The sequence below is a fragment of the Muntiacus reevesi genome, chromosome 5 (assembly GCF_963930625.1).
Source record: "Muntiacus reevesi chromosome 5, mMunRee1.1, whole genome shotgun sequence".
NCBI lineage: Eukaryota > Metazoa > Chordata > Mammalia > Artiodactyla > Cervidae > Muntiacus > Muntiacus reevesi.
In genome coordinates this window covers 5,679,981-5,704,324 of record NC_089253.1, presented here as the reverse complement: position 1 = coordinate 5,704,324, position 24,344 = coordinate 5,679,981, and the positions used below count along the sequence as shown (strand labels likewise).

Sequence of the window (24,344 nt, the reverse complement as noted above, 5' to 3'; positions counted from 1 at the left end):
CTATCTGAGCCTGAGTGGCCCACATAGTATGAGCATCTTTAGTCCAATTTTGGATAAAATTATGTGTTTGAATCAAGATTTGTAAAGTAACGCTAGTGATGGCAGCAATGGTGCAAATAGTTATTAATCCTATAATGCCAAAAATCAGCCATCCAATGACTCGTTTAGATAGCTAGAGCAATTTAGTAAATAACTGGGAAGCAAGTCTAGCCTTGGGACCTTCTTCCCAGGGCCATTGGAGATTTATTGGTAACCATAGATTATGTCAAGATCGAAGAATCAAAAGGGAGTCATTTTTTAAGGAAATAGAGGAGTTAAGACAAGCATATAATTTACAATTTATGCAAGTTACAGAACATAAAGTCTTACTGAATTGTAACTTTCCTATAGCTACAACAAAAGGAAGTGGACAAAAGGAACATAGGCTTGTATAAAATATGATTGATTATAGTGAAAGAAATAATTGCTATAGCTATGATTGGTCCCTGTGAAATGTCTGGTCCAAGTCCCAAGTTCGTTGGTGTTTGCAGCAAGTTTTCACATGTCCCATTGTTTAGGCCCAATCTGTTTATCAAGGATGATTCGAGGACGAAGTGGGGGCCATTCCATCGTCAAGCTAGCCAAGAAGTCCTCTGTCATGGTAATGTTCCATTGTAGTATTAGTAACCTCCCATGTTACTTGAGTAATATAATCATACCCAGTATTGTTAATATCATCTGAGCAGTTCAATAACCACATACCATGGGGTCCCCAACTGACAATTGTATGATTAGCTATAAACATTAATTTTCCTGATTTGGCCTGACATTTGTCCCAATGAACAGGAATATATTTAAAGTTCTTATTAGTAAACCCTTTGCATAGTGTTCTTTGTGTTTTCTTTAATTGTTTTTTCTTGTTTTTTCTTTAATTCTTTTCCTAAAGTTTTAGTAGTATAAACATGACTCATGGACAAAGAAAGGGCAGTAAGTAATCCAAGAAGCATCAGAAAGTCCTCTTTTGGAGGCAGGGGAAGGCCTAAGTTTGTTGGCTAACGTTTATGTATAATTCTGTTGTGCCCATACACAAAGGAAGGATTTCATAACCTAGAAAGATATTAATTAGTTTTTCTTTTTCTTCAGGATGAGAGGGCCCTTCCAAGTTCCAAGGAGGGGGCATATCTGTTGACTCATTAGTGGATATGATTGGTCCTGTATCTGTCCAGTTTATAACCTACAATAAAAAAGGGGGGTTAGGTATATAAGCCCAGTAAGTATGATCAATCAAGTCAGCCTGAGCGGGGGAAGCAAAAGCAAGCAAAGCAAGCATAGCAAAGAAAAATATTTTCAGGATTCCAAGGCATTCCCTGTTGAGGAATCAGATTTTCAGTTTGATTAGTAAGAGTTTTTATCTTTCCCCAAGTAAGGAGATCATAAAGTTGATGATGTCGAGTGTGGCGGTTTTGGGAAATATTTAATGTCGCCATGGCTTGTATTGGAATTCTTTCTTCCTGGGTTTTTTGCTGTTTCATCTCTAGTCTGAATGCTGGGGGACCCCTTAGGTTGAATCTTCTGAAGAGGAAGTCATGTGAGCTCGTTGGATCCATCTGGAGAAATAGAAACATACCCCTTTCCCTGTAAGATTAGTTTCTTAGATTTCCATTGATTAGTTAACCCGTCTTGATATCAAATGGGCAAAGGAAAGGAGGTGTCCTTTAATGTTTCAAAACTTCTTTTTTTGTTTGTTTGTTTTTTGTTTTTTGCTTTTGTCAAAACATCTCCTTGTGATAAGTTTAAAAAGTTTAAAACAAATAAGGCTATATTAACAATAGTTATAAAAAGAAAGGAAAGCGATAATGATGAAAACATTCTTTGGAAATATTTCAGTCCAAAAGAAAAAAATCATTCAGAAATCTGTCTGGGACTGGTATTTGGCTGTGGTTTGTGTTATTTGGGGCAAAGGATTAGGAGTAACCATTCAAATATTTTTTTCTAAGTGAAATTATTGAAAAGGTGATGCAGAACAACTTGACAAATGAAATGATGCTCACATCCAAATATATTTGACCTTGTCCTTGAAAAAGAAATGCAGTTTAGCAACTGTTGAATCTCACTGTTCAGTGTGTTAAAGAAGATGATTATACTTTCAAGACAGACCTGAAAAGAAGGTGAATATTTTACATTTTTGATATTCTTAGGAACAAATAATTTATTCAGGAAATGGTGTCTTTTTTTATGTTGTTTTCATTTTGTTTTAAGAATCTTACAGCTTGGAAACAGAAATAAAGTCATATTAATAATAGTTATAGGCTTAAAGACTATATTACATTAGAATCTAGTAAAGTTTGTTCTGGATAAGGAAGATAAAAGTGTTCCTGTGCATTTCCTCTTATTTAATTTTTTATTTGCAGTTACAGTGTGTAATGTGTTTGTTTAATTATGTCTTGTGTTTGTGGATTATAAGGAGTGTCTGTAATCTGTTTAATAGAGAATGAATGTAAAAATTGTTTGAACTGCTTAGAAATATAGGCAGAGCCATTGTCTGTTTTTATAGAATTAGGTGTTCTCATTATCGCGAAGGAAGTTGATAGGTTGGTTATAACATGTTGTATAGTTTTACCTTAGAGAGGTGTTGCCCCTAAAAAAGAAGAATTTGTATTGATCGAGACATGTAAGAAGGAAGAGGAAGAACGTTCAGGACAATGAGTTACATTTATTTGCCATAAAATTTTCTTTCATTTGTCATAAGCCTTTTTAAATTCCAGCACTAAATATCTTTAAAAGTTAAAAGGCCAAAACAAAATATGATAGCACAATAAACAAATGCAATGTTTATTTCAAATAAACACATCATACTTTGTGGTTTTCATTGTGATCTGCCTAAGTATTTTAACTGCATTTTCCAATATTTTTGCTGTCTGAATGTATCTGCTGACTAAAGTTAATTCTGTTAAATTTGTTTTCCCAGAATTTTTCTTTTGTTTCTAATTTGGTTTAATTTGGAGAAAGAACATTTGCTGTAGCTAGAATGACAATGAAAAACTAGTTTAGTAAAGCTTATGTGAATATTACTTTATTCTATAATAAATGTTTCAACAATTAAAAAAATATTTTTGTATTCATCATTTTATTTGCCATTTCTTAAATCTTTCTATTAAAAGCATATATTTTACTTTTCTATAAAAACTATGAAATGTCTTGTTAGTATTTTATAGACTGTTGAATATATTTATCAAATCATATTATATTATATATATATATCCATTCCTATATAAATATTATTTATATTCATTAACAGTTCAAAATCTCTTCAGCTCTTCTGCAAGAAAAACCTCTTGTAAGAACAGCCCAGGGGACGGCCCGGGCGGCTGGACTCGCCCGGGAGGTCCGGGCGCGCGAAGCGGGGCCGGGAGGTTTGCAGGTGTGGGTGTAGCGAGTGGCGTAGGGGACAGGGCGCCCCCGGGTCCACGATGCAGCCTCCGGATGAGGCCCAGTATTTTCCTTACATGATCGGCCCCGTGGCTGGCGGCGCTGCCGGCCGGAGCCTGAGAGGATTATGAAAACGTGTCAGGCGAAAGGGGGCCAGGGACCCGGGGCTGGGAGGTTAGGTGGAGGCAGTTAGGCTAAGTTTTGGGTGTGGTTAGGGTGGCCCCGGCCGCTCTGCCAGCCCTGGTCGATGATGACGTGACCACTGCGCGATCTGAGTTCTGGGAACTAGGTGATGGAGCATGTTCTGAGAACGGACTGAGACCGGGAAAAAAAAAAAGAAAGAAAAAAAAGAAAAACCTCTTGTAAGAGTAAGCCAATGCTTCAAAATCCTACTTCATTTGGAAATGACCCAGCCATTCAACAAACTTCCACTATTTAGTTCAGTACAACTCCAGAAACCTAAGTCACTCCAATCCTTAGAGATTGTTTTAGGTTATAGATAATAGATTATTCTAATAAAAACATAATTATTTCTAGTAGAGCTTATCTAAAAGTTTTCATCTCATTTATATATTTGTATATATATATATATATAAAGAGTTGCCTTTTTGTTGACAAACTTAGTTTACCTTAAACCAAGGCATAATAAAAGTATTATATAATGTTGATGACTTAAGACATGTCTTAATTAGATTAACAAATAATTATATTTAAATAAACATTATATTTAATATTGAATACTTTTCAGTTCATGTGAAATTGAATTTAAATAGAGCTTATTAACTTTATATTATCCAAAAACAAAAACATACATTGAGACATAGATAATTTTAGATACATAGGCATACTTCATTTGAAATTTAAAATATCTTTTTGTTTTATTTATTTATTTTGAGTTCCACCAATTTGTTAATGGCTGGAGTCCTAGATAGAGTGGGCTGTGTATCCCAAGGACATGCTAAGAGTTAACTTAAGGTTTTTTCTTAGGCCTATTTTTGTTTCCCAGGCAGAACTGGAGCTCCAAAAAAATATTTTAACAAGTTAACCTTTTCCTAACTGCACATGCAAGAAGAACCGGTTTTGCAATTTCAAAAAAAGATTTTATTTTAATCAATTTTCTCCAGAGTCTAAAGAATATCATAGCCATTCAGTGTCAAAAATATCATTTCTCCTTTTTGTAGCTATAGTGTATTATTAATGATATATGCATGAGGGAATTGCTGTCACATAGGAAGTAAAGCCTTGGCTACAAAATTTTGACAAATACTAGGACTGTTATGGAGAAGGCAATGGCACCCTATTTCAGTACTCTTGTCTGGAGAATCCCAGGGATGGGGGAACCTGGTGGGCTGACATCTATGGGGTCGCATAGAGTAGGACACGACTGAAGGGACTTAGCAGCAGCAGTAGCAGGACTTTTAAGCATACCTTGAGGTAACATAGTCTACTGAAATCTTTTATGAGGCCCGATACGATTAGGATAAGGGAGAGAGAAAGTGAATCTCTTCTGGTCTAAAGGGTATAAAGGTATATTAAAAAATCAATCTTGTGAATCAGTAATAATAATGTGCCAATTTTGAGGAATAGTAATAGGTGATGGGATCTCTGGTTGCAATGCACCCATAGGTTTCATAAAAGAATTAACTTTTCTAAACTCTGTTAAGAGACACCATTTGTTATATTTCCTTTTTATAACAAAAATAGGAGAGTTCCAAAAAGCAAGATTCTTCAATGTGTTTCAATTTTAATTGTGTGTTTATAAGTTCTTTAGTAGCTTGTAATTTTTCTTTCGTAAGGGGCCATTGCTTTGTCCAAATAGGCTCATAATTTTTTTTCAGTTATTTTAACAATTGTTTTGTTTGTTAAATGAGCAGTGGCCCCTAGGAAAAATGTGGAATGTATATCTGAGTTTGCCATTGCGTAAGTAAGTCTCTTCCTATTAGATTAAGGGGTGCATCTATCACATAAGGTCTTAATGTTGTAGGTTGGCCTTTTGGTCTATCATATAGGAAGATTTGAATATTTTGATAAATTTCTTGTACTTTGGTTTGAGAAATTCCTGCAATTTGGCAAGAGACATTTTGTATAGGTCAGGATTTGGGCCACAAGTGTTTGGAAATAATAATAATATTAGATCCAGTGCCGAGGAGACCAGAAAATCTTTTACCATTAATTTTGATATTTATATTTGGTCGGACATATTTAAATACCAATGATGTCCATAAGCATTGTTTTTGATCTGTATTGCCAAATCTGCCTGTCCGTACATTATTAGAGGAGTTAATGTAAAGCAAAAGAAGTAATTGAGCAATTTTGTCCCCCCTTTTGAATTGCCATAGAATCTGAGCTGACATCATAATTTGAATTTCTCCTTTATAATTTGAATCAATTATTCCAGGGTGAACAGTAATTCTTTTAGAAGCCAAATTAGATCAGTCAAGTAAAAGACTGAAGGTTTGTGGGGGCAGAGGTCCAAAAAGTTCAGTAGGTACTCTAGAAGGGACTGCTTAAGGGTAAAGGAAAAAATCATTTAGGGCTGGTATATTAATGGCAGCACTGCTGGACATTGAGGGTTTGAGGGAAAAGATAGAATTTGCCCCTGGTTGTTGTTGTAGGGGACCTGAGGTCCCCTGTTTGGAGTTTCTTGGAATAGGTTTTCCCTCAATATCAAATTTAAATTTACTGTCTTTGGCCCAGTGCATTCCTCTGTGGCAGCAAGGGGAAATTTTTGGAGGTTTTTTATTAGCCTTCTTAGGGCAGTCCCTTTTTAAACGGTTTTTATCTCCACATGTAAAGCATCCTTCATTTCCTTTTTTAAAAGATAGTAGCCATTGTTTCAGCTAGTATTTGCATCTTTTAAGTTTTTGATCCTAGATTGTGACAAGCCTTCAAATAATCAATAATAGTCCTAGTCTCACAAATTACAGCTATAGATCTTTGACATTTCTGATTTGCATTCTCATAAGCAAGTAATTTCTCTAGCTGTTTTTTGGTTTCTTCTCCGATTACAGTGTGGGAAATAGCAGCTTCTAATCTAGCTTAAAAATTAGCATAACTTTTCATTAGGTTCCAACAAAGGAGAGACTTTTGGAGTTGCGACTGTTGGCAGAGGAGAAGCATTTGGAGCAGCCAGGGCAGGGCTAGTAAGAAAATTTTGAGATATTTTGTATTGTTTTAACTGGGCCTTTTGTAAAGTTTAATCATTTAATTTATATTTATGTAATAAGTGTTCTGTCTGTTGCTGAATATTGGAAGGGCTAGAATGTACCTTGAAATGGCAGAACTACAGTTTTAATAAGAGCCCATAGGGGCTAGAGATCAATTGGAATATTTTTTTCCTTGTTTGGCTGCTCATTTAACATTTTCTTTGACCTGGAGCCAAATTTCTAAATCAAAACTGCATTTATCAGGAAACTAAGGATTATGTTCAACTACTGTTTGAAGGCAAGACTCTATTCATTGGCGTGAAACCAGAAGTCCCTGAAATTTAAACAAATGGTGAAGTAAAGTAGAAAAATAACGGGGCTGGCCAGGCGTTTGACCCATGCCTTAGTCCTTACCGACCTCAATAGGTCCCTGAGTCACTCCGCCCGATATGTCACGTATACCAGTGTCCCTGTTCCCTGGAGCCATTTGTTGGGGTCCTTTAATGGACCGGAACTTGGTGGTACAGAGTCAACGATAAGAAAGTAAAAGAGAGAAAGAGAGAGACAAAAAAAGACCCGGGGACCTAAGCCCTGATGGAGCAAAGGTGCTTTAATGATTTTTCTATGAGTATATATAGGCTGTGGTACAAGAAACTTCTTTCGGGCATGATAGTGATCAGAACACCAAATGTACAGCAACTGTTACCAAGGGAACAAGGGGTAACGTTAGTCACAAGGTCAGGAGACAATCCATATCTCAAGAAAGGGGAACAGACTAAGCAGTTTTATCGTAAAGAGAATGTTTACTAAAGGAGACCCAAGGCTGCCTCACACAATGACCTCAGAAGAGGGACAAAGGGCTCATGAGAGACAGCACATAGGAATCCCCCCGTCAAACACTCCCTGACATCACACAATTTATGACTTTTTATATCTGGTTACTTTCACTTAATGCTTTCAAGGTTCATCTACATTGTAAGCAGTGTGCTTTACTTGCATAAATGAACCAGACTGGGGTGAAGGAATGAAGTGGTATACTTATTTATATCAGGTTAGTAAACAAAAGGAATGGTGTTTAGTGTATAGTTCAAATCATGGTGGAACTTGTGATATCCACTCATCGGGGGCTTCTTAGGCTTTCCAAGGAATTCTATAAATCTTTTGACCTAGAAACATCATCTCTAGCATTCTTTCCAATAGAAATTATAACAAATAAGGATACATGGACCAAAGAATGTACTACATAGCATTTTCAATAACTAAATCAGTAAATAGAAAATCAATCAAAATTTCTGAAATGTGGGATATCATTGAACAAAATATGCTACATATTAAACTATATAAGTAACAATAGTTTGCACTTACTCTATGATGTCCTGTATATTTTTTAACTAGTTAATATTCTAAAGCAGTTGACTCCATGTGACAGCAAAAAATACTGAAAAACAATTCACCATACTGAATGTTATAAGGTTAAAAATAGAAATCCGCTGCAATCAGTCAAGTTCACAAACAGTAATCTTAGTGGACAAAATTTTAGCTTCTTTCTCTTGCTTTCAGAAATGATCAAATATGATCAATTTATTGAGTTCCAGACCATCCACCTAGTACACTGACTCAGTGTGATCTTCATGGTAAACTTAAAATGGAACAAGGAGGTATTTTTATATTTGATAAATTCTTTGGCATATAAACTCACCATGACTTTGTGACATGCCAACTTGGCAGGGCTATATGACAAAAGGGAAGTGAGGGCAGAAGCCAAGTTGAAACATGCCCACAGGGTCACCCGTCTATGATTATTCACACAAGCACTAAGCGAACCCAAGGGCTATCCTGAAGGGAGTTTGCAGACATAAGTCTCTTATCCTGATTCTAAACTGGAGCGCTTACACTAATTTATCTTCCTAGCTGCTGTCTGAGCAGCCAGTTTTTTTAAAGTATATTTTTAATTGGAGGATACACACACACACACACACACACACACATATATATATATATATATATATATATACATACATATATATGTATCCCCTCTCCCTTAAACTTCAATCCTACCCACTCCACAGCAGGTGCAGACTTTTCATTGAACATGTACTTACAGGCCTAATGTCATCCACTTCTGAGAACTCAGGGCTAACACCATCATCAAACTCTTCCACTATGGAGATCCAGAGTACCCATGTCTTCCAAAGAGAAACTATATTTGTGTCTGGTGCCCTGATTTTTGTGACTGCTGCAATTTGTAAATACAGAAAAACAGAAAAATAATATAAAATCACCTTTATGTCAGCATTCCTAAAAACTCTTTATGACTAATTTGGAACACAAAATATTATTGTAGATATTAATCTATACTGCCATATTTCACTTACTAAAGAACGGTGCTAGGGAAATTGGTTAAGAATTGAAAAATAATGACCTGGGGGATGCTTATAACAATTGTGGGCCCCCATAAGACAGTGGTTGTGCTATTGCAATTTCAGATCATTTTCAATTTTAAAAAACTTTTTATTTTGCATTGGAGTATAGCTGATTAACAAACAATGTCGTGATAGATTCCAGTGAACAGCAAAGGGACTCAGCCATTCATACATGTGTATCCATTGTCCCACAAACCCTCTTCCCATCCAGGCTGCCACATATCATTGAACAGGGTTCCATGTGATATATAGTAGGTCCTTGTTGGTCATTCATTTTAAATGCAGCAGTGTGTACCTCTTCATCCCAAACTCCCTGACTATGCCTCTTCCTCCCATTCTTCCCCGGGACATCCATAAGTTCATTCTCTATGAATCTTCAAGATCATTTTTAAATGCACATTCATAAACATTTAGGAGCATCAACACCATGCCTGCATGCATGTTCCATCATTTCAGTTGTGTCCAACTCTTTGTGACACTATGGTCTGCAGCCCTCCAGACTTCTCAGCCCATGGAATTCTCCCGGTAAGTACACTGGAGTGGGTTGCCATTTCCTTCTCCAGTGGATCTTCCTGACCCAGGGGCCAAATCTGTGTCTCCTGTGTCCCCTGCATTGCAGGTGGATTCTTTACCACTGAGCCACCTGGGAAGCCATCAACTCCTTAAAATGTATAGAAATAGTACAAGTGTCTTGAAAGAGTTAAAAGCAGGGCCCTAATTCCCACTCTTTCCAAAAGTTCTGCATTCTCCAGCTGATTGTCCAATGGGAAATATATCAGGGCAGAAAGGTGAGGATATGTGTTATTTCTTCAAAGTATGTCTTTGTCCTAATTTTCCCACTGTGGTCACTAGTGTTTGCTTTGTTGCAAAGCAACTTTCTAATGTCATTGGCCTGAAGGGGTGTCTGAGCTGGAGCCTTTCTCTACTGTCCCGCATGAGCTGGGTGGGGAGCACCAGGCAGAAACCCCTGTGCTGTTGTTGCTGGAGGGCATGGGGGGGGGGGGGGGCTTGAGGGGCAAGAGGTGTTTCCATTCTGCAGTGGTGACCACAGGAGTTCTTACATTACAGTGTTCCTTTAAAATCCAAAAATCAATCAAATGATAAAATAAAGCTCCTCCTCCATGACAGAATATATTTAAACTAACCTCAAGAAACAGATTTTCAAGATTTCCAAGATGTTAGCTAAACTCTCTAAGTGATGAAATAATCTTTCCAACTTTTTTGGTAAGTTAAAAATAAAAATGATTAACATTCAGAAAGTCACATATCAATGTATTTCAGGGTGGGTTTGTAGTACAGACAGTGACTTTTGATAAGAGGGTGTTTGCAGAGACATGTTTATGAAGATAAGCCAAGGTGTTAAAGCAATCTTATCTTGTTTCAGGGAATCTCATCATCTGTACTAATCCCATTGGAAGACTGATGAAATACAGTCATTTGGAAAAAATGGGTGGGGCTCAGAGATTCAGTATAAGGAGACTCCAGGAGCCAAAGTTTTCTCCAGTACTTGAGAGGGAGTGTTTGGAGCTCACCTGGATCTTGAGACTTCGGAAAGCTATCACGACCACATTGGAACTCTTGATCCCTAAGTCAACTTTACATTATTCTCCAGGGCGAACTGTTTCTACATCTCCTTAGGTGAGTACAAAGTTCATCACAGAGCAGCTCCTGGGAATTTGAGAAAGGGGGAGAAAACAAACAAACAAACAAAAACACAATTTACTAATTTTAACAGAAAACTGAGGTTGTTTCATTGAAGTAACTGTGTGTGCCAACTTAGTAAAATTATTGTATTTCTATATTGTCTAAATGGCATACATGTTGGAATTAATGGTGACTAATTTTAGTTCTCTAATTTTGTTCATCTCTTAGTTATTCCTATGCATTACGAGGACTCAGAAAGTGGTATAGATCCTAAAAATAATTTTCAGAGCTATTTATCTCCATGTGTAATACCTACAATGGTCTACTTTAAACATGGAGTGTGCCTGTATACACAGGAGAGATAATACTGTCCACTATTGTATTCTATTGAACCAGGTAAAGAATGTAATACTTTGAGAAAAATATTACTTTAAAGTGAAGTAAATGTTTTCTCTTCAGAAATGTGAGTTTTTATGGCTGAAATTTTAAAGAAACTAGGAAATAGTTTCGCAGGCAGAAAAGTGACACTTGAGATATCTGAGGAATTTCTGTACTTAACTAGTACAATCACAAGGATCTGATATTTTAGGAAATTTTAAAGAGTATGATTTGTTTTTTGGTTCTGATTATCTCCATTATATGCAAACTACATCTTACCACAAGATGAAAGGGGTGTCTGATAATAGTTTTAAAGACTTGGAAGATATAACCCTATGGTTTCATTTTTGGTTTGATTAATGAGTGTGATACAGATTAAACAGGAAGGCAAAGGCAACCAATCAGTATATGTTACAATTCATGAAGGGCTTCCCTGGTGGCTCAGAGGTAAAGAATCCGCCTAATTAGTTTATGTCAGTAGTTTCTGTTACATAGGATCCTATTTGACAAAATTTAGTTTCATCTTCATTAATTCTGAATGTATTCAGAAGGTGTTTTGGAGAGGAAAAAGTGACTGTGGATGTGAATTTAGACTGAAATAAAACAAAGGACATCCAATCAGGAGGAACACTGACAATCACAGGAGATAATAAAATACGAGCTTAGTCAAGTGCCTCGTGGTAAATCAAGGACTGGCACTGAGTACTGTGATTGATTGTTTAGGGCAGTCAAGACCCGCAACAAAGAGCTATAAATTAGGTCAAACTCCTGAGGCTCAATGCTACTTAGACGAAAGTAAGACCTCAACAAAATTGAGGTTCTCCTCTAGGTAGAGGAAACAGGGCAGGAAGTGGACAGTGTTTGTCTGGCAGTCGAGAAAATTTCCTGCAGCTCTTGAGAGCTCTCTCTGTGTCTCAGTTTTCCATTTGTGTCAAAGCAAACTCCAGTCTCTTCTGTTCCCAGTGCAGTTCCACAGGTGAGTCATCCCCCACGTCTCATTTGTTTGTTCCTTTATGTCTTGGGGAAAGAGGAATAAACTCCTGATATTCTTTCCTCAGGAAAGTGGACTCAGAAATCCCAGAAGCCTTCCAGAGGGAGCTCACCTGCCTCGTCTGCCTGAATTTCCTTCTAGACCCAGTCACCATACGCTGTGGGCACAGCTTCTGTAGGTCCTGTCTTTGTCTTTTCTGGGAACAAGCCGAAGCCCCTGCCAGTTGTCTGGTGTGCAGACCACAATCAGAACAGACAAACCTCAAAACCAATTTTCTTCTGAAGAATCTGGTGTCCGCTGTCAGAAAAGCCAATCTCAGGCAATTCCTGAAACGTGAGGAACACCTGTGTGGGACCCACAAGCAGACAAAGGCGATCTTCTGTGAAGCTGACAGGAGCTTGCTCTGTTTGGTCTGCTCTCAAGGTCAGGAGCACAAGACTCACAGACATTGTCCCGCTGAAGAGGCTGCTGAGGAATCCTGGGTGAGTGATGCCTCTGAGACATGTAGGAAGCTTGGGGATGGTACACCTAAGAGACTGAAAGGATATTATGATCATGATGATGATTAAACCTTGTCTTTACTGAGTGCCAGCACAAATCTAGTTAGCAGTGATAAAGTTGTGAAGACAATGCCATAGTTCACCTGCCTTTATGGAACTTGTATCCACTGGCTTGGTTATGAAGTCAATTGGTTGTAAAGTCATATCTGACTCTTTGTGACCTCGTGGACTGTAGCCCACAAGGCTCCTCAGTCCACGGCATTTCCCAGGCAAGAATACTGGAGTGGGTTGCCATTTCCTTCTCCAGGGGATCTCCCTGACGCAGGGCCTGAGCCCACATCTCCTGCATTGGCATGTGGATTCTTTACTGCTGAGCCACCGGGAAGCCCCATGGTTATTTGGATGATGCATTATTATGCTCAAGGCTCTGTAAAGCCTTCATTTTGAGAAAAAGTCTTTGACTCTAAGATCTACAAACGTAAAAAGTCTTTTCCATTGAATCAGTTCCCTAACCCTGGACAAAGAAGGGAGATACAGGATGTTGGATTTAACAGGGGACAAGCATCACTAGAATCACACTCTGATACAAGATGCCACAATATCTGAAAATTAGCTATCTTCAACAAAACCTTGTTCCTTTCCCTAAATGGATGATTCCCTGGGTGTGGTTCTGTGGTGCAGAATCTCCTGAAATTGAACATTAGTGAGGAAGAACAGGGAAATGTGGTGATCTGTCATGGCCTTGCTAGTCTTCCTTCAGTTTCTGTATCTGACATTCCCTAGTACACTCCCTCATTCGAAGTCTGAAACCTCTTTCTTTTCTGGCACTAAAATTTAATTCTTTTACAGGAGAAGTTGGCAAACCAAATGAGATCTTTATGGGAAAAGATACAAGATGTTGAAAGAAACCTCAAAAAATATGATGAACAAGCTGATGCTTGGATGGTAAATAGGAGAATGCATTTCTCTTTGAAAAAGTTCGAGGCATACATGCTAGAAATTTGTCCCTTAATAGATTGAGGTGAAATAATCATGTGCTAAAAAATTCAGAGAATGGGTGGAACACTATTTAGAATAATATTCCATGTACCATTTCAACCTACATTCCCAAGTCTCTTGGGCTTTTTGGAATCTAATGGATCAGGAACTATAGCAAAAGATCCAATAGAAGCTTGTGGCACAAGTGCTAAGATGGAGACACAGGATGGGACGTGGATGACTCCACACCAGGGACTCAGGATCTCAGGGAAGCTTCTCAGGTTTAAGATCAGTTCTCATTCTGAAGATCAAGGGGGCATTTAAAAATTCCTGGGTTATTTCAGGCACAGATTTCTGTGTAAGTCATGCATTCTAGAAAGTAAAGGAAATATTATGGAGAAACACAGGTATTTTCAATCTGATTAGTACATGAGCTCGGGTGGATACAAAGGAAATTGAACTGCAATGTAAGGGGTGTGACTATCATGGTGAAGAGTGACAGCTCACTATCTAGCGAGGAAGCAGAAAATGTGACATGTTAAAGAAAAACCTCAGGAGGGAAAGGAATAAAGAGAAACAGATAAAGAGTGAGAGAGCGAATTCATCAATACTGGGAAGGAATATGCAATGAAATGAGGATGAATGACCTCCTCAACAATGTGGTAGGAGCCTGTGACCTTACAGAACCTATTTGTAGAGAAAAGGAGGGCAGAAAGAAAGGACTGGGAGGATGAGCATCTGTTTGAGGGCAGTAGATGAAAATCTGAAGTTCTTTCCTTAGGATACCAACCCCAAGGGTAAAATGGAACATAGCTGCTCAGAGAGAAGTCAGGCTAGGGAGTTTGGGAGGTTTGAGATGAGACATCAGTTTACTTCTTAACATTGAAATCAGGATACTGCACATGATGCATGAATTACCCATAAATTTCAATTGCTTGCACAGGTCTTTCAGATTTGTTAGGAGGCATATGAAAGAAATGACCCCTGAAAAGATTTTCTTCAGATGTTTCAGAAACAACTGTGTGAAATGGGTGGAAGTTATTTGAGAAAAGGGTGGGTTTGACTCTTGACCTAGTCAAAAATCATGGAAAATAAGTGAAGGAAAGAAGATTTCTGAGAAGAGGAAAGATACGACTTTAAGATGGATGTAGCTTCTTGGGAGACAGAATGAGTCAGAGCAAACTAAATGCTGTTGAAACCCCTATCCCAACAGTTTTACGTGAATGGACATGGAGACATGATTAGGAAAACTTATCAGATGTTAACTCCAATTCTTCAGGAGGGAGAAAATTACTACAAAGGGTTTATTACAAAAGAAGGCCAAAAGATTTATAAGCAAATCAGAAAGAGACAAAAGGAACTGAGTGGAAAGAAGACAGATCTCAAAATAATATACACAGAATTCAAGAAAATGTCCTATAAACCAAATGTGGAGCTGCTCCAGGTAAGGACCGAGGACTGAAAATGTATTATCTGAAGCTCACACCTTCGATGCCCATTAGGTGGTACCAGGGGTCTATTCTTTCATCTCTTGCATCCTAAGGTTGGAGTCTCTCCTAGTGGGAAATATTATAGAGAAAGTGCAACTCATGCAAATCATGATTGAGCAAGCTTTGCAGAATTGTGATGATGGAGACTCCTCAGGGGATATTCCCTTCTCAAAATCTTTTGTAAATTGATTCTGTAAAAACCAGAAAGGAACAACTTTTGTACTGCCATTCACTGTTTTGATCTCCAATTGGGCAATGTGAGAAATTTTAGATACATTCATAAATTTTCACCTCCTGTTGGAATATCCCAGGTTTGAGTTACCTTTAGTTTGGGGCATATTAAGCTTTTAGGACAAGCCCTAGGAAACATCAATTTACAGAGAGCTGAGGGTTGTCCAATCACTACCCTTGTACTTTCTCTCTCTTCTTCTCCCTCTGAATTTCTTAATTTATCGAGAATTTGGATTCTCTCAACAAGCTGTGCCAATTTCCTTTGGGGAGAAAAAAGACAATGGGTTTCCCGACTGTTTCCTCATGGTGGTGATAAGAACTTTTCTGAAGTTTTCCCGACACAAATATTGGTTGGCTATTTATGAAGAGGTCTTGTCTTATGTTTCCTTATTTTATTTTTGACAGGAATTGGAAAACAAACTGAAATGGTAAGTCTGATCTTGTGATGCTGATGATGGCACTGTGAAGGCTGTGTAAGAGATCAAGCTGCATTTAGCAAAGGGAGCATGTAGCGTGTCAGACAATACTACATTACTTGTGTGTATATGTATCTATGGGGCTTCCCAGGTGGTGCTAGTGGTAAAGAACCCGCCTGTCAATGCAGGAGACATAAGAGATGCAGGCTCGATCCCTGAGTTGGGAAGACCCCCTGGAAGAGGGCATGGCAACCCACTCCAGTATTCTTGCCTGGAGAATCCCATGGACAGAGAAGCCTGGCAGGCTACAGTCCATAGGGTCACACAGAATTGGATGAAACTTAACACACACATATCCGTGTCTGTTTTGTTGAATATAATTTCCTGTTACACTTGAATGGAAGTAATTAATAACATATTTTGCTCCTGTGGCTGAGGGAGGTAAGTGTTGCCATGCCCAATGCGGACTTTTCCAAAAGGCCAGTTTTTACTGATTTAAAATTTCAAGATCATAAACATGTTGAAGCTCAAGGACTAGTATTTCCAGGCATTAGGTGAGAAAAGTAAGAACCTCCGGGGAAAGGGGGTTAAACTGACCATGAGAAAAATGAGAAAAAAAAAAAAAAAATGTCCCAAGAAGAGCCTGATCTTATCCCATAGGATTTAGATGAAGAATGTTGACCTGAAGGATGCTGTCTTATCATAAAGGCTGTGTTTAAGCAGCCCTGGGCAGCAGAAGGATGAGCCGCATCTTCCTCTTGCAGGAGTGAGTCAGCACAGCTGCACGTGCCTCAGTGTCTGCTCCCAGAACTCCCTGCGCGACCCATGGCCGGGCTGATGGGCTGGCTCCACCACTTCCGGGGTGAGTGTCACCCCACCGGTGCGTCTTCCCTGCAGGGTCCCTCAGTGTTGCTTTCTGCAGTCTTTCCCTCTTCGTCTCTCAGCTTGTGCAGAACAGCATGCAAATAGGCAGGTACAGACGTGTGCGGTCACAGAGTCACGAAAATCCTCTACAGGATACACACAGGCTGGTGCAGGGGCTGATGGATTCATGCCTCATTGATTACTTGTAAATTTGAATAATCTGTATAATGAAAAAGACATACTCCAAAAATGGCTCCTGGGTCCCTAGAAATATCATCATGTACCATGTCAGTTGTTCACTGAAAACTGGTTATTAATCCAGGATATTCCAGATTCAGAATTTAAGTGCAGTTACATAGAGAAAGTTTCTTAGCAATTGAATGTATGATGTTTTCCCATTGATATAATCTGGGAAAACATATAAGCCTCAAAATTATGGAAACCACAGGGAAGCAAATGGTTGGTGGATGGGCCCCACAGAGCTCCATGATAAACCTCATCCTGAAGGGTGACTTGTCAGGAAGTGGAAGATTAGACCTTAGGCTGGAACCGCAGATCAAAAGCAGAAAAAAGCCTATAAGGAAATCACTTATAAGAAACCATCCTTAGGTTTTGTTTCCTCAATGTCCATTTGCTAATTTAACTGAAATGGAAGAATGATCACCAATTCTCTATTCTACAATGTATTTTTTTTTCCCTTGAGCAGGAGTAATGGAGGTGGAGGTAAGATATACTGTCATGGTCTTGGAGATGAACAATGCCTGTTGTCCAGTCTTTTAGATGTAATAAAGAGTACCCAGCCAGAAGTAGACATGACCTCCCTATTGTTTACAATCTCTGAGTTTTTAGGCAGTTTTTTCCATGGTAACTAATAATCTATTTCCTTGGCAGATATCCTGGCAACGTTTGAATTCAATGTTTTCCAGTTAAAACTACATTTCTAATAACCTTAAGACTTTTCACCCAGTGAGACTCTAGATAAACCCTCTTCTCTCATAGATCATTTTATTTTAATATTCATTTTGACTGGCATTTTCTCTCATCTCTCCACAGTCAACTTTTCATTCAATAATGAAGTAAGCAGTCAGCACATCAGGCTGCTCGATGATGCAAGACGTCTGACTTATGAACATGCCAGCCTCCATGCATCTTTGGATGGTGAAACATCGAAGTATTTCGCTGCATGGGGAGCCCAGAGTTTCACCTCTGGCAAACAGTACTGGTAGATGCTCGTGGACAGCTCTTGGGACTGGGCTGTAGGCGTCTGTAAGGATTTCTGGATAAGGAAGGACGACGGCATAGTGGACGAGTCCAACAGGGACAACTTTCTCCTTCTGTGTGTGAAGCAGGATGACCATTTCCAACTCTGGACCACCGCCCCGACCACGCCTCTGTACATAGAGAGACCTCTGGGCAGGGTTGGGGTGTTCCTTGATTGTGACAGTGGGAGTATTAGTTTTGTGGATGTTGCCAAGCGCTGCCTCCTTTGGAGGTACGATGATGGCGTGTGCACTTTCCCTGTCAGGCCCTTCATCTGCACTGGCCACAGGTGAGGAGGCTGAGTCACAGCCCAGATGGGATGCTCAGGACTCCTGTTCTGAGGGAGCCCTTGTCCACTGCTGCAAAATCCTTCATTGTCTTTAGGCTCTTTCTACTGAATGGATCCTCCTTTTTACTGCTGTGTTATAAAGCAGGTGTCAACTGCAAACTTTTGTTGGTTTCTACTATCATCTTGACAGTGAAATTTTCCTTTATAGCCATTTGTCTGGAATATATGAAATATATTCACCTGTGTTGTGAGCTTGCTGGACTCAACAAAATATGACCTTGTGTTTCCCATTTCCTGCCCCCCAGGGCTTAAATAACATGGACAGACCTGATCCCTAACCAGATCCAGGTCAGCCTCCAACCTTCTTCTCCTTCCTCACAAACTACTCTGTCCTACACATCTATTCACCCTCAGGGAGAAAACCGATTTGCAGGGAAATCTCCACTGACCCTGGAGACTGGGATAAGCATTTCTTTCAGAGAATCCAGAATTAGCAGGTCCTCCTTTTTTTGTACAATAATAAAAAGAAAGTGCTTCATGAGGGGCACTGGAGAAATCTTTGCCTGAAGAAATTAATAAATACTCCTGATTGGAAAGGAGTTTTGCAGTAAAAGTTAGGGACGAGAGTCTAAAAGTTTAAGCATTCAGGATTTAAAAGTGGATGTCAAAAACTAATCAGATTGCACACATTGAGCTTAAGTGTATTTGTATGTTGGAGGCTCTGTTAAGTGTAGATATTATAAGTGTTGGGGTGACTGTGGGCATTGCAATCATACTGGTAGTATGTTACACTTTTATATTATTTTAATTTAGGTTTATCACCTGGGCATGAAGGATGGGATGGGAGCATTGTCTGTTCCCATTTTCCAATCATACAATAGAGCACTTTTTCTTTTATTTAAATATTTTTGCCCCACACTGAATTACATGTTCACCATTGTATTTCTAGCACTAAAGATACTTTCTAAATATATATTGATAAGTTTTTCAATACTGGTTACTTAAACTTACTCTCTAGCTCATGTTGAAATGCTGCCGAAACCAGCACTCAAGAAACCAAGCACCACACTGGGAGAGTTGGAGAATCAGGTTTATTACTCTGGCGGACCCAGAGGAGTTAACACTCCAAGCTCTGAGCCCCAAGCAAAGGGATTACAGAGTTTTTATAGACAGACTGTAGTGGGCAACACTAGCTGTTAATAGGCTGGTCTAAACTAGGGGTTTCACGCACAGGAATAATGGTCAACATGGGGAGGGGGGTGTCTGACCTGGACAGGCATGATTAAGCAGGGTTGCAGGGGTTGGATGACTGCAAAGATCAGGACAAGGGTGAGTAAGATAAACTCTAATTCCTAGTATTGCGTGTCCCCACTTTCTAAGACTATGTGACCTACGTGATCTAGACTTTGCAAGGGGCAAGCGGAGTTACAGAGACAGAAGGAGAAGGAGGTTATGTAAAATTTTAACTTTTCTTCTTCAATAAATCTTATTACATCTTAGTAGCTAGAGTCTCCCATATTACCTGCTATTTGAAATAAAAAGAATCATGTCTTAGGTGCTAATTTTATAAATTTCATACTGAGCAGAGAAGCAAATTATATAATTTGCAGCATTGTTTTCCAAATACATTCAACATTTCAACCATTTAGAATTCATTTAAGTACAGATATTACCTCATAGCCATGAGAATGAAAGTGTGTTTTTCTATTTACCACAACACCAAAAGCACCTACAAGAATCGGAGCTGGGGGGGAGAAGTACTTCATTTTATTTTTTCAATGGTTGCTTCAAGTTATCTTACTTGGAACACACAGAAAAAAATCCACAAGTGAGAAGTTGTGTTCTATGGTTATGTCTTTTAAACAATATTTTGTATTTACAATTTTTTCCCTAATAAAAAGCACCAGCTGCAGATACAGTCTGCTAAAAACATAAGACATTACAAACCCATTAAAAGACAACTTGCCAAACGTGACTCAATGGACATGAATTTGAGCAAACTCCAGGAGATAGTGAAGGACAGGGAAGCCTGGCGTGCTGCAGTCCACGGGGTCACAAGGAGTCAGACATGACTGAGCGACTTTCACTTCACATTAGCTGTATGAGACTAGCTGTAATGTCTCCCTGAGGGCTTGCTTGCTGTCTGTTTTAAATTCTTATGATTAAAAAACTGTGAGGCACTGAACTGGGACTCATCGGATGGTATTTACGATAGCTTTACATAACTGAAAGGTGAAGAAAAGGCTCAAAGTTCACACAAATGCACGAATGCATGTACACTTGGGTTGGCCTCCGTGAAGCTAGAGTGGAATATTAAATATCAAGTACTGAATTTTGGTGGGGGCGGGGGAGGGGGGCTTCCCAGCTGCCTCAGTGGTAAAGAATTTACTTGCCAATGCAGGAGACATGGGTTCGATCCCTGGATCTGGAAGGTCACCTGGAGGAGGAAAAAGCAACCCACTCCAGTATTCTTCCTGAAAAATTCCAGAGGATCCTCACGGGCTACAGTCCACAGGATCACAAAGAGTTGGACACGAGTGTCTGAGCACCCAGGCGCAGACTGAACTTCTAACTGTACACTTGAGAGCTTATCCCTAACTTTACATATATGCAGATAACAGAATGGTCACCACAAGCACTTTCATATCAAGACAGATGTTAACTGTTAAGGTTCTTATTTAATCTGCTCTACATACAAAATGCCCTAGAAGCAAAGAAAGGCTTAAACAAAGATAAACATAATGGAGAGCGTGTCTGACCTCCTTGTATCGGCTCTGGAGGAAGGAGAAGAGCACACACAGGTAGAAAAGCCACACACTCAGAGGTAGCAGGAGCTGGCAGCCAGGCTGTGGTCGGGACTGACCCTCTCCAGGGAACTGTTCAGTTCCCTCTGGGTGTCTGTTTCCCTCCTTTATATACCCGCTCACCAGGTTGGTGATGATGAAGGCCCACAGCTCCCAGGCACTGGTGAGCCTCAAAGCTGTGGTGAACTGGGCTTCAGCGCTGTCCATGCTGTTGGCAGAGACACAGGCCAGGCCCGGCAGGGTACGCAGCTGAGCTGTGTGGCTAGGAGGGTGGGAAGGCGGGGGTCGCATTGCCGGCGCAGCCAACAGACCTGGGAGAGCTCCTGCAGCCCAGCGGCCCGTACCCTCTGCCCAGCCTGCACGTGCTGGGGTACTCACACAGGATTATTTGGAAGGAGGACAGGACAGGCTGCAATCGAGCATCTTAAGCTTCTCCAGCCGCAAGAGGACAAGTCTGTGTGCTTCTGCGCCTTCTCTCGGTAGCTGGCTTGCATGGAGTGCGTCACAGTCTCCACGTTGACAAGTGCGCATACATGCTCCTTGGGAAACGGGTGGAAGAGGTCGGCGGGTTTGCTGGATCTGCAGGATAAGCAGGATCTCTTCGAGCACAGTGTGGTGACAGTCTAGATGCACTGCTGTTGCTGCTTCTTACTCTTATCTGCCTGGCATCAGGAGCACCTACCTGGAGCACCAGGAAGAAGATACACAGAGCCTTTCTGAGTGGGGTTCCCTTGTGGGTGCTCTACTACCTGTCCACCGAGGGTCAACAGTGGGTGGACTTCCTGCAACAGCAGCCACATCCCTTGCTGAGCAGCAACAGCACCCGTGTGTACTCAGATCCCACCACCCGGGCGTTCGCGGCCCCACACGCAAGAGGTAGCAGGCTGACATGGGGTCTTTCTCAAGTGTGTGCAGTCGTGTAACCTGGAAGACCAAGCTTCAGTGCCAGGACAGTGTCGGCTGTGAGATCTAGATTGCTTCTCACAGCAGCGACTTTCCTGAGTCAATGGAAGTCTCTTGACAGCATAATTCAGACAAAAGCCTTGCTGCTTCAGATTTAGCATCTTTGAAACAGCAGGTTTTGCTGCGATGTCAGCCTGCCCTCTCCAGGTGGCTACCTACCTGTTCTCCGTTCTCAGTGTGAAGGCACAGCAGGGAGCCAAGTTGCAGGTGCGTTTGGGCTTCAGTGGGTTCAATGGCTTGAAGGAGAACATGGCCTTCAAGCAGTGCATGCACAGGGCTGAAGTGCTCCTTGAAGTCCAAGACTCCAGGTACCACTACTCAGCCTCCAGGCATCATCAGTGGAAACCCTGCCTTAATGCTTTGGAGCATCAGCTTTAAAGTCACAATCAGGACAATAACATAGCTTCACTATAAACATCACTTTAGACATATGGCAAGACATAGTGTGAAATAAATTTCAGGTAAAACAAGTGTAAATATTATCATTATTTCTGGTATTATAATTGTTTACTGAGAAACACAGTTATGAACAGTAAAATAAACCTCTAAGATTTCTAGCAACAAAATTAACACTCAAACCTATTTTTATATATATAAAAGATACAACTACTTAGTAAATGCAAGTTTTCATGAAAACAAAAAATGAAAGAAGCCAGGAACTTTTAGGGGGGAAAACAGAAAGAATAATGAGAGGGCATTAACCTTAAACATATTTTCAAATATATCCTGGTTCACAGGAGCAGGGATGGGTGGTATTGGAGGTTGGAGCAACGCTAGTTCATATTTACAGTTATTCTCCCAGCAGTGTCCACTCCTCTCGTGTATATGACTTGATGCAGTGAATACCTCTCAAGTTCTCTTCTTCCCAACCTATCCTCCTTTAGATGGAGGAGAAAGGGAAAGGAAAGAGAAAGAAGGAAGGAAGGAAAAGAGGGAAGGAAACAGGCAAAGAGGAGACTCCACACTCCCTTTGACATAGATTTCCTAGCGTTTTACTGGAAAGTCCTTTGTTCCACCATTTAAGGGATAAAAAATTAATTTTGGAGTCAGAGTCAGAGGAGTCCCCTTAGGAAGGTGAGTTAGAGACAGTGTTCTCACCATCACAATCTTCATCTTCATCCCCACTGCTTTCAAACTCACAGTCTTCATCTTCTCTGCACTGGTCTGAGGAGTTAGTGGCATCCTCCTCTGCATCTTCCTCATTTTCTTCTGATCTCCCTGAGGCAGGAGAATGTTCTCCAATCATGTCTGATGATGCTAACTCTGCAGCCTGAAGCCCCAGGTCCTCTCTAAGCCTTCCTTGAGGAGTCCCTGATGATGGGGACTGCAGATCCATCCTTCTAATCTTCGGGTTTGGGTCCCCCATCATGCTCATGTTCTTACGCTTAGCACAGGTCGCCTCTCTGTAGGCAGCGTATTCTTCAGGAGACAGAGTCCTGAGCCAGAGATCAAGGTCCAGCTTGTACTGTGTCTGCAGTTCCTCCGCCTGCTTCTTATAAAGCTCCTTCTGGTCCTGGGGGACGCGCTGCCAGCGTCTACTGATCTCCACCATGCGCTCCCTCGGGGGACTCACTTTCAGCTCCCTGCTCGACCAGAGATCCTGGTGGAACTTGTGATAGCCATTCATCGGGGGCTTCTTGGGCTCTCCGTGAAATTTCCTTTCCATGGATAATTTGTTTTCTGAAGGAGACTTTACTTTTTGCAGATTTTCCTGAAACTTCTTTGGCACTTTGTTTTGGCTTCCTTTGGGGAAGTCAGGTTTCTTGGAGTTCTGGACTAGATCAGGGTGCTGTTCTCTGAACAGAGCCATTTTCTCCTGAAACTCCTGTTTCTCTTTCTGGAAATCTTGACTGTATTTCAGCTTGAGCTGTTCTGGCAGCTTCCTGTATTCCTCAGACAGAACCTTTGTCAGCTCCCGGTTGCTCATCTTGGGGTGTTTTTGGAGGTACTGAGGTCTCATCTCTTTAAAAAAGCGGAGGTAAGCTGTCAGGGGCTTCTTGGGTAGATCAGGATGTTTCTTGTGTTTTCTGCTTTTGGAATTGTTAACATTTTCCTTAGCTTCCAGGACTAATTCTTTCAAAGTGCGAAACTTTCTCAAGTTATAGGAAACCTCTAACCATTTGAGTTTGCACATTTCCCCAGAAAAATCTTTAAAAGCTACTTTACCCCAGTCCATCACTGACTGAGTTGTTTTGAATGTGTGCCTGTCATTGGATGGAATGTTTTTCTCCATACATTCCAATAACTGCACAATGTCTTCCTTGGACCATTCATCTTGACTTTTAGACATTGTCATTTCTAGGCCTTTGGGACACTTAAATGGTCCCAGCAGTTCAGACACCTCAGCAGAATTTTCAGCTTCGTCACTCCCAAGATTCAGCAGGTGAGTTATTTCTGAAGTCTTGCAGTGTGCAATTCTATCTTTCTGTGGAGAAAGAAAAGGAAAGTTCTCCTATGTGATACATGAGAGAAGCATACCCTGCTTGAGATATGTCCTATCATTTCATTTACCCTGAAGAATGTAAATGAAAACTGGCCCAACCTCTGAGTTGAGACTCT

The 24,344-nt window shown here is 40.3% G+C and overlaps 2 protein-coding genes, 2 non-coding genes and 1 pseudogene across 4 annotated transcripts; 3 read left to right on the top strand and 2 right to left on the bottom strand.

Moving 5' to 3' along the window:
* The first annotated feature begins 3,435 nt into the window (after nucleotides 1–3,435).
* On the top strand, nucleotides 3,436–3,575 carry LOC136170143 (small Cajal body-specific RNA 17). The gene has a single exon (XR_010663584.1). It is a non-coding gene; the product is annotated as a small Cajal body-specific RNA 17 (non-coding RNA).
* A 74-nt stretch (nucleotides 3,576–3,649) lies between these two features.
* LOC136170119 (small Cajal body-specific RNA 18) lies at nucleotides 3,650–3,732 on the top strand. Its single transcript, XR_010663563.1, has one exon. It is a non-coding gene; the product is annotated as a small Cajal body-specific RNA 18 (non-coding RNA).
* A 4,931-nt stretch (nucleotides 3,733–8,663) lies between these two features.
* Nucleotides 8,664–18,022, top strand: LOC136168733 (tripartite motif-containing protein 43-like). Its single transcript, XM_065936426.1, is given in 8 exon segments — nucleotides 8,664–8,730; nucleotides 11,918–11,975; nucleotides 12,058–12,472; nucleotides 13,340–13,435; nucleotides 14,682–14,912; nucleotides 15,595–15,617; nucleotides 16,370–16,485; nucleotides 17,523–18,022. Coding segments are annotated over 8 exon segments (1,506 nt in total).
* Nucleotides 18,023–20,836: 2,814 nt separating this feature from the next.
* LOC136168732 (MAU2 chromatid cohesion factor homolog pseudogene) lies at nucleotides 20,837–22,804 on the bottom strand (annotated as a pseudogene).
* Nucleotides 22,805–22,851: 47 nt separating this feature from the next.
* LOC136168731 (upstream-binding factor 1-like protein 1) lies at nucleotides 22,852–24,081 on the bottom strand. Its single transcript, XM_065936425.1, has one exon. It carries the CDS (start codon nucleotides 24,079–24,081, stop codon nucleotides 22,852–22,854), a length of 1,230 nt encoding a protein of 409 aa, XP_065792497.1.
* Between the last annotated feature and the right edge of the window lie 263 nt (nucleotides 24,082–24,344).